The sequence below is a fragment of the Buceros rhinoceros genome, unplaced genomic scaffold (assembly GCF_000710305.1).
Source record: "Buceros rhinoceros silvestris isolate BGI_N320 unplaced genomic scaffold, ASM71030v1 scaffold19987, whole genome shotgun sequence".
Classification (NCBI taxonomy): domain Eukaryota; kingdom Metazoa; phylum Chordata; class Aves; order Bucerotiformes; family Bucerotidae; genus Buceros; species Buceros rhinoceros.
Genome location: NW_010424204.1, coordinates 5,784 through 16,472, shown reverse-complemented (window position 1 = coordinate 16,472; position 10,689 = coordinate 5,784). Strand labels below are relative to the sequence as shown.

The 10,689-nt window shown below is 38.9% G+C and overlaps 1 protein-coding gene across 1 annotated transcript in view; it reads left to right on the top strand.

Annotated features, from left to right (window-relative positions):
- Window positions 1–9,398, top strand: part of CWH43 (cell wall biogenesis 43 C-terminal homolog (S. cerevisiae)) — a gene marked incomplete at its 3' end in the record, with an annotated part of 26,840 nt that extends 17,442 nt beyond the window's left edge. The window contains exons 10-15 of the mRNA XM_010140712.1: window positions 2,422–2,557; window positions 3,353–3,502; window positions 5,771–5,915; window positions 6,545–6,606; window positions 7,692–7,847; window positions 9,320–9,398. Coding sequence (XP_010139014.1) covers window positions 2,422–2,557; window positions 3,353–3,502; window positions 5,771–5,915; window positions 6,545–6,606; window positions 7,692–7,847; window positions 9,320–9,398 — 728 coding nt within the window. The remainder of the gene's footprint in view (window positions 1–2,421; window positions 2,558–3,352; window positions 3,503–5,770; window positions 5,916–6,544; window positions 6,607–7,691; window positions 7,848–9,319) is intronic.
- Between the last annotated feature and the right edge of the window lie 1,291 nt (window positions 9,399–10,689).

The following is a 10,689-nucleotide window of genomic DNA, read 5'->3' as shown; positions in this document are numbered from 1 at the left end:
GCGATGTTGGTCCGGTGTGGGTGGGGGGGGGCTGTAGCCGCAGGCAGGCAGGCAGGCAGTCGGGGTCTGTCCCACGCGGCGTGGGGGTCCGAGCAGATGCAAGTGCTGGTGAAAAGGAAGAAAGGAGGAAAGGAGCCGCGGTGAGGAAGTCCAGGCAGCACGCCGAGAGCCGTAAGCTGGAGAGCAGAGCCCCCGTGCCGAGCCCAAAGCCCCGAGAAGTCCCCTGGAGGTTCAAGCCGCCAGCCGCGGAAGAACGAGACTGGAAACCCGTTATCCGCATGGCTTTTGAAGAGAACAACGAAGCCCGGGAAAGTTATCACATCCAGTGAGGTGTGCGAATGTAAATACGAGGAATACAACTGGTCATTTTAAAACAAACCTTCCAAACGGGAAAAACACGGGACAGCGGGGAGAGCCGGGAGCTGCCGCTGCTTTGAGATCTGAAGCAGCTCGGGCGATTAGGCAGTGTCCGTGCTGCCAGTCCCGCCTGGGCTGTTCTCCTCCCCGCCCATGGTGCGAGTGCACCCCGGCGCTTTCCCGAGCAGCTCCGGCTTCCCAGTCGCCAGCAGTGGCAAGGCACTGACACGGGTGCTGCTGGGCGGCCCTTGATCTTGTGGCAGAGATGCCCAGGAGTGAGTGAAAAGGGCACAGCCACTTGCCCCGTGGCCAGAGGTTCCGACGCCCGAGCTATGTAGGCTGTCTGCGGATACAAGAAAACAACTAGGACGTTCGATAAATTGACATTTGGGGCATTCTTGTACATACGTGGTTCCATAGCTTCTGTCTGGCCATGTATTTAATCTTTGCATGCGTATTTATGAACTACAATGAATGCATTTATTTCTGATACCTATAGTTTAAAAGTGTGAGTATTAGAAAAAGTGGTTACCAGATCCATTGAGCATTTCTTTGTGGTAGTGAAGTATCACTTCTAAAATAAGCAATGGGTAAGTCAAAAAGGCAGCAAATTTGAAAATACAAATGAGAAAATCGTAATTCCCAATTGCTGGAAACGGTATTCCAGATGTTATGTTACATGTATATTGTTAAATAAAATACCACATTAACTTTTCAAGGAAATGCATTCATGCATTCAGAGTTAAGCTGGACATTCTTAAATGATTTGTTTGCTAAAGATTTTGAGAGCCACAGAGAAAAGAGTGACTAACTTCTTCAGTGTAGGGGTTATGTTTAAAGGTGTGGTGGTGTACATTACTTGGGCTCGTTCTCCTTTCTGTTGAAATAGTGAAAATGCAACATGTAATGGCTTTTGTGACTGGAACTCCTGTCTGCCCTGAAGTGAACCAACATCAAGCCCTATCAGTGATTTCAGCCATTGTTTCCATGGCCAGCATGTACACTAATAAAGTAGAAGCAAAAATCTGAGAACTAATTTAAAAATGCTCAGCTACCATTTTCCCTGCTAACATTGCTTTCATAGTGGTAAATTATACATTTCAAAAGCAAAAAATCTTATGTGGCAAGAGAGAGTGGTGCTGGATGGAGCAGTCTTAATTCCTCGTAGAAGGTCTGTGGATGAAGTGGTGTCTCATCTGCCTTCTAGAGTAGGAGAGAACTCCAAGGCGGGGGATAATTGCATCAAGAAGAGAGTGCTCGTTTCTGCTGCAGCTGTACTGACCTGCTGCTCCAGCTGAGCCTGGATGGTTCAGCCAGCCTGTGTCTAGGTTGCAATCCCCCACCTTTCTTCAGGCACGAGCCGGTCTATCTTAGCTGCCAATTTCTTGAGGGACTGCACAGCTCTTCCTGTATCCTGCAGCTAAAATATAGAGGAACTTATGCTCCCCTGACAAAACCACACATAAGCATGTAAACAGGGAGGGACTACAGTGCCCTGAGGAAGTGAGGTGGCTGTGGATCCTCAACAATCCTCTAGAGCTGGGAACCCTTCTGTTACCATGCCTGGCGGCTGTTGCTAGGGTTGCCATGGGCTGATAAATTGTTTTGGCAACAGCAGCCTGCTCCCTCTTGCACAGGACCTTTTGGAGCAGAATAGGATTTGGTAGAGGAAGGTAAGTGCTGATGTAGTGTGAGGTGCTTGTAGACTCACTACTGTGCTGTTAATCTGCGTATGCATGTTATGTCTAATGCTTTTGGAAAGGTCTGCACTTCATATGTGCAGGCCAGCTGTACTGTGCTGTCTCGTGTGTGTTTGGTTATGTACCAGGTTGGAGTTATGGCAACCACACACTGTGTTTCTCTCCATCGATCCCTGCAGGGACCAAAAGTTTGGGTGTGACTGTTTCCAGGGTTAAGAGTTGCGCTCATTGACTCCTGAAGGGTTTGTGTCCAACCCCATGTAATCAGAAGGGAAATGATGACATTATGTAGTCATTTATAAATAACATTTATAGGTCACAGTTATAAATTTGGGAAGATTTTCTTTTTTATTCCCCATTATAGGTGCAGATTTTATCACTATTATAGAGAGTGATGCTTCTAAACCATTCATTGGGAACCATGATCCGACAATGTGGCTAGGAGAAAGACTAGGATTTTACACAGATTTTGGTCCAAGCACAAGAGATCACACTTGGGGGTAAGTAAGTCATTTTTACATGCATAGTGGCAGTAAATAAATGTCAATACACTACCCAATACTAACTCGACTAGAACATGGGCAAAGAATAATTGGAATAATAATCACCATAATCACTTGTTGGAGCTTCTCTTCAAGAACACACTGTGATTCCCTAGCATTACAATGCAAAGCAGGTGAAGTTTTCTTGTTGTTAAAAATTATGAGGTTTTGGTCCCTGCCCCTGTAAGCTACTTTGGCTTGGTGATGCAGAGAATGGCATCCTGCCCCTTAATGTGCGGATTTGGAAGTCTGGCATTCTGAGTACCATACCTGATTCCCTTTTCTTAGTGTTTTGGACTATGAGAACTTCAGATTTCAGACTTAAAAATGTGATAGGAATGGGAAAATGTAACTGCACCTGGAGTTATTAGAAATTTTGAATCCATTAAATCTTTAAGATGAATTTCTACCTGCTTCTACTTCTAATAAAATGCATTTTATTTACTGGTAGTATAGAATTCTGTTTTATATGAGGGTGCAGATTTTGAAAGGCTTGGTCTAAGAATTCATATATATGGAATGCTATTTCTTAGTATAGCAATGAATTTGGTAATACATTTTTAGGCATGTACTTAAGTAATATTTTAGAGGCAAACCTTCTAAGTTCAGGAAAATCCGCTAGAGATGTTTGTGTTCTGGTCTGATCATTTGAGTTCAGTGACCATTAGTCTTCTGCTCAATGTTTATCTGCTCAGTTCACACTTGTGATGCCTTTGAACTACAAAATGTAACTGTTTCCCTCTTCTCATATAGGATTATGGCGCTATCAAGGTATCCTATTGTAAAATCTACCCATCACCTCCTTCCGTCTCCAGAGGGAGAGATTGCACCTGCCATCTCCATGACTGTGAACTTCACAGGGAAAGTGGTTGATTTCGTTGTTGCCCACTTTGGAAACGAAGAGTGTGTATTTTATTTATTGTTAAACATATGTCATGCAAAGTGGCGTTGTGTAACATAATTGTAATTTGTGAACTTCTGGGATTTCTTTTGTACCCTTTAAATTCTGCTGCTGTAATATTGGTTCAAGTAAGGCACGCTGGAGGAAATACTATGACATAGCTGCTGGTTTAAGATTTATAGGCATTTTATAAAAGGAGCAAATGAGTCACACAAAATTCAGCTGAGCCTAATATCTGAGTTACTAGGATACAAAGAAATAGTTCTGCAAAACCACAACAAGTAATAGGGCTACGTGTACATCTCAGTGTAGGATAACATCCTTCTGATTTTCTGCATGTGGAATATTATATTCCACAATGAGTGCAGATAGTTACAGTTACAGATAGACAGCATTAGTGGACAATCAATGTCAATGTTTATTAAAAAAAAAAGTAAGAATTCTGAAACCTCCGAGAAAGGACAGTGTTGAAACTGCAACAAAAATGTCCATTCAGCGTCTTTCTGACTATATGAATCTGGAAATAGAAATCTGACCTCTGGTTTCTGAAAGGAAAAATTATACCAATAACTCAAATATGTGATAGTAAAGATTAAGGTATATGTTTCAGTTGTTTAAAACAACATCTTGATTATTTGTGTGTAATGACTTTTAGTAAGAGGTAGTTCTGTGATGCTCCATGTAGCTGCATTTTCTGTTTTGCTGCAATATCTAGTATGTTTGTGATTTATGTACTAAGACTGGACTTCTTTTAGAATTTGTTATAATTTGTGGAGAGGCAAATTTATGGATTGGGTGCAGAATATAATACACGGACAAGCTGCTCAGAAAGCAGTAGGAATTCTCATTATCCCATACTGAGCTTCCTCATTTCCTTCCCCTAAGCAGAAGCTGTGCTCCAAGCATGCCAATTTTGTACAGATTTCCCTTTTACTAAACACATACAGTTGTCAGAAACCACTCCCAATTTGAACTCTAGAAAGGAATTTCATTCTGTGCCTCACAGAGGTGATCAGACTTGCCTCTGAGAAACTGTCCAAGCGGAAAATAGCACTGTATTCCCCCCTCACAGAGAGATGAGAGAAAGATGAAGGAGAAAATAGGGGGAGACGCATGGAAAGTGAATGCAAATTAGATTCTGTTTCAAAATGAATTAATTTGTAATTAAACGGCACACACAACTGCTTGGTTTTCATCTTTTTTCATCTACTGCTTAGGATGACGTGAACTATAGAATACTGGATAACTAGGGACTTTTTTAAAGACTGTTTTTAAAATGTGGGAATGTAACAGTGCCTTTGTCATTTAAAAGAACCCATCTTCTGGAGAGGTGTAATTTTGGAGCTAGCTGAGCAGGCAACTTCACACATACCTTCTATTTATATGGGTGGGGTGTTTTGTCTCATGTCTGGTGTGCTCTTTCTCCCTAATGCATCTGCTTCTGTCAGGATTACTGCTATTTAGGAAACAGAGCAGCATTTCAGTTCTTGTCTTCTTTTGGGATTACAGATTCCAAAGTCAGCTCCCTGTCTCGGTGGTATTTAGCCCAGTTTACCAAACTATAGAAGAGAGTACGCTTTACACAACTGGTTAAAGTTATTAATGTGAAGTATCATAGAAAGAGAGCTGCCTTTACCTTACGTTATGATGGATCCAAGGACAGGGAGTGGGACCCAGTGCAGTGTTTTACCTGGTTCCACTTAAGCTGTCATTTTCGCTCATGTTGGAACTGTTGGGTAAACCTTGTTAAAGAGCTACAGAATACCTGCCAAGTGTTGTTAAGTAGTGTTAAAGGGGTGACGTAGCTCTTAAGTTGTATTTCATAGATTATGTGACCCAGACTTCAAGACTGTATTTACCATGATCTGTCCATCGTAAAATTTTTGTTAGCCTGTAAGCTCTTTGTTATGCACCATGCTGTGCTAGCGCAATTAAATTTCAAGTGCAGGCACAGACAAAGCCTCAGATAACCAAAGCACTTACCTTTTCGTTTCCTAGTGATGAGATCAGTATTAAAAACAAAACAGTAATAAAAAAAGTTGTTCCTATAATGGTTAGAAAGAGAGCCCTAATTATTTCTACCACGACCACGTGGCTTTTACAGAACATTGTGATCATTTTGAGTTAGTGAGCTTTCTGTAAACTTCCATACTCTCCTCTAATACTGAGCAATAAAAAAGGTAGCAGATTCATTTGTGGTTTACCATGTTATAGCACAAAGATTCTGAGCTAAAATGTATATATGTTAAAGTCTTTTCCATTTCTTTCAGAGAGGACTTGGACAGAAAGCTCCAGGCTATAGCTGTTTCAAACCTATTGAAGACTAGCTCTGAGCAAGTTGTATTTCTAGGATACATCACTTCAGCTCCTGGATCCAGAGATTATAGAGAATTAATAGAAAATGGAAATGTCCAGGTAATGTAAAAATGCTGCTTCCTTCAGCAGTTAGAGTTTATATATATTTGAAACATAAGAAAATACATGCACATTTTAAAATACAGTCTTCAGCTACCTCTTGACATGTTACAGAAAAGATAACAAGAGTAACACAGTGAAAGAACAAGAGAGAATGGACAGCAGTTGCCACGAGGAAAATGTCAGATGATAGACATTAAAAAAAATTTCAGTAATCATGGTTAGGGTTCTCAAGCATTAGAACATGGGCTCAGAGAAGTGAAATATCCATCCTTGGAGATACTTAAATGTTAGTCACATAAGGCCCTGAGCAGCGTCCTTGAAGTTCCTTTGAGAATGGAATTGGGAGTGGGTGACCTCCAGACATCCCTTTCAACCTCTAATTCTGTGATTCTTTTGTTTCAGAACTGGGTTCTGCAGTTTGGGTTTCTGTCAGGAGATGTCAAATAGTTGTCTGATTTGTCTGCATCTAACAGTGGGGTTTTTTTCTTTCTGCCTTGTTACAATGTTTTAGGCAAAACATTTTTCTGCAGCAGGTTTTCACATTGGTACTGTTACTGATTTAAACCCTACCTGTAAGGAAAGCTTGCCTTATTTGTTTGACTTCTTTTTCCCCCGTTCACGCACAGGATATCGACAGTACAGATCATGACAGGTGGTGTAGCTATATTATGTATCGTGGAGTAATAAGGTATGTTAAATTAGATAATTTATTCATTGGTTTTAAATATCTTAATGACAAGCGATTTTACACCTTTCTCCGTGGAATGAGTCTAGCATCCCTAAACTATTATGTATGGACAGTTAGATATATCATGAAGTAATTGTGAAATGTTGATCTCAGGATGAATTGATGTGTTTCTGAATATAATTGACAAAGAGAGTATTACAGGTTTCATCCTTCGGTGTCAAAAGCCTTCAGGTCTAATCTGCTTTGGTAACATAAAATGACTTTTCTACAAAGCTCTCTCTTTGCAGCTTCATTTTAAAATGTGAAGGCTAAGCCCTGATTTGTATGTGACCTAGCAGATACAAATTTTGAACTACGATTGTAGGATTTGTTGAAGCAAAATGCTGATCTAATCCAGCCAAGCTTTATGCTGAATTTGGTGGAAACTTTAACTGTGTAAGCACATATTGAAGCACTTTCCTCTGCTGGGATCTACGCACTCTGTATCTTCTAAAACCAAGTTGCTTGTAAATCGTTCTTTTGGTGATGTATGTACTGGAATGGAATTCAGCTTATTTTGAATAAACTGTGCAAATTCTGCAGTGTTTACAGGAGTAAAGCCAATAAATTAGAGAGCCGTCATAAGTAACAGGATTGTGTAAAAAGAAAAAAAAGGGGGACAGACACACACACACACACACACACGAAAAAACAAACCCCCCATTTGCAACCTGATTTTTCTCATTACTCATTCCATTGATGCTTGAGTTCTTTTGTTGAATTTTAAAATGTCTTCAGTGAAAAAGTTGGTGAACTTATAACAGCATGCATATTCTAAAACTGTAATTTTAAAAACAAGTTTCTTAGATCTAGGATTTATTTTTGTTGTCAAACAGTTATGCTTTCTCAGTGTTTCTACTCGTGACATTGTGTTATGATGCTCATGTTCACAGAGCACTTTAAGTTTTTGAAGGTAAGTTTCACAGAAATGGAAAATTACCTTGATAGATTAAATAATAACTCTTGGAAAAAAGAGGCATGAATTAAGAATGTGATGAAATTGCCTTGAGTTATTTCTTCAAACTAACTTTTCTTGTATCCGATAGGTTGGGCTATGCCCGCATATCTCATGCTGGTTTAAGTGATTCAGAAGTCCAGATGGCCAAATTTAGGATCCCAGATCACTTGGATGGCTATGTTGACAATGACAGAATTGTCACTGATCCCAGCCAAGTTCCTGAGGACATCCATTTCAACCCCAGGTCAGTGTGTCTCATGAGAAATTAAGGGAATGATGTATGTGACATCCTGTAAAAGAGACTAGGGACAAAATTATTTTTAAAGTGGAAGGCACTGGTCAGTACCGTACTGAGCAGAAGATAAGGAGGCAAGAACTTCTGATCTGTAATTCCATTTTTTTCTACTGATTTGGCATGTGCCTTGGGAAAGTCAGTCTTCTGTGTCATAGCATAAACTGGATGTAATGCTTATTTCACTCAGGTGGTTAATTTCTGAGATTTATTGGGTAGGGATATTTGCCAAGTGGTATGGTGACTCATTCTGTAGCTGATGAGAGATCTTCCAAGTTTCTTATCATTTTTGAGGAGCAGGGTCTTAATATACTGTTACTTAAAACACAAAATACAATATATACATTAAATGCTCTTTGCATAAGCATTTTAAAACAATCTGTATAACTTGAGCAAAAATTAAGGAGAATGCCTTAATTAAGACATTAATTACATGTCTCAAGAGGAAAAAAATGGCTAGGTTTTTACAGAAAAAGTTATTTATTTCTAAGATGCTGTCATTTTTCCACTGGCATTGCATAAGGAAGAAAAATATGGAGAAAGGTATTTATTCTACACTGAGTATCAGTGGAAGAGTTATAAAGTTTGACACAAATGTTGCCACAGAGAGAAAGTTTCCATGAACACTCTGTTTACTACTTCAAGTATGCATAATACAGGATATATTAATTTCTTATATACACCTAACAGTTGAGCTTACTCATTTTTTATTCACCACTCAGTCACTGGCTTCCCGTCTAAACAGGAGTTTGCCCAGTCTTTTCCACGTGATGTAACTTTCCTCAAGTTAGCATTCTCATTCAGATTTTTCTCAGTTTATTTCAGCACAGAATATTTTTCTTGTCCTAATTTATTTTATGTCTGCCTATAAGGAGAAAATTTATACCCTTCAGGAATATGTTTAACCTCTTCCAATTAAGTATAGTTCTTTTGCAATACAAGGGCACCACTCTTAAGTATTATTTAGCACTGGTATCTATCTACTGTAATAGTCAAAAGTACAAACTTTCGTATTTAAATATAGCATGAAAAATTAGTTTTCACCATAATTTTCAAAAGTTAAATATGCAATATTAACAATAGGGTTAACTATTTGGATGCTCTGGGGGTTTTAAATTATATCTCCACTGAATTCAGTACCAAAAACCTAAAGAGCTAGGTTAACTAGAAAATGCACCGCTCACCTTTGTCAGCCTAAGGCATTAATCCTATCAGTGTAATTAAATGTCTCCATTTTACTCAAAGACCTCTAGTTGGATAGCACACATAGATTATGATTTATATGTAAGGAGGGTTGTGTCCTGTTTGAAATAAACTCCTAGAACAATAAGAAAACTGTTAATTGTACTGTAGTAAGTATATGATTTAAGTGCATAGGTTAAATCATGTTGTAATGCTTTTGCTTTGTTGAATATTTTTTTTAGGTTTGGATCTTATAAAGATGGACATAATTATGAGCATATTCATCATTTTCATATGAGCACTCCCAAATATTTTAAACAGGCAAATTAAAATCAGAAAATATCATATAATTTGGACCACCAAGAAAGGTTTGTGGCTTGAAACTGAGTGGGCAGACAAAAAGACTGTGGTGTTTAAGGATGAGCATCTCCCATGCTGCATAACAGTGTGAATGCCTGTGTTGGTGACTCTTGTCATCCCTGTGACATAGAGAAGACACATGCGTTTGATAAATTGGTATCTACCTGGGCCAGATAACTGCTTTGTATACAGCAAAGCAAGGGTGGCAACTTGCTGTGACAATAATTTCTTCAACGAAGGTGTCCTATATTGTGCTGTTCAGAGTTGAATGTATCTATCCACCTTTTCTTTAGAGTCCGGATAGATATGCTCCTTTCTTCTCCTGCAGACTCATTGGAACAATCATTAGCAAGGAATTTCAGCTGACTTAACATTTTTTGATGACTGAGGCACAGTAAAATAATGTGATAGTATAGGTAACCCATTGATATATGCTGCACTTTGTAGTCCTGCTGCTATTGCAATAAAAAGCTTGGCCTTCTGTTTTTCAAAATAGGAACAGGACCAGTGTGGTTTTTAATTGGGAAATGGGTGGTGACTAAGCATTTGAAGTGTGTGCTTTTTTGACTTCCTGTAACAGTATTTACATCTTCTGTTATTCCACTTTTTATTCATAAACAAGTTTTATGAGAACAATTTCCAGATTACTGATGTTAATAATATTGGAGAAAAGGTGGTGACTTTTACAGACTTTCTTTTTTTAACATGACATTAGACTCTGTAATGCTTTTACAAAGGGAAGAGTAAAGTACCTCTGAATGGTTATTGTTGTGAGACACTTATGTGAACACACTGCAGAAGAATTAAAAACAGTCATGCTCAACCCAACAAGGTTTCTGAGAGGGGAGAAAAGTTGATTGTAATTTTTATTTTAAATGAACTGTAATAAAACAAAAAAATGCATTGTTCCTTTGCTAGCACTACACTTCATTGGGACTAAAAAGAAGTGGGATTTTTTTCTGACCTGGGCAGTGAATTACCTACTATGTAGGTAACACACATGTAGCACAATGTAAAATGCTGTGTTTTCACAGAGTCTCTTGGCAATGTCATTTATATTGAATTTGTGATCCTTCAGCATATGTGCAGAGCTTCCCTTAAACAATGAAGACACTTCAGTGTTGTCCAAAGACAGTTTTGTGTATTTCAATTTCTATATATATAAAGCACCTATCACCATATTGATAAACATTCTTTGGAACCACTGGGACGGCAGAGCCAAGAACAGGAGTCAGCCTGCCAGTACTTCAGC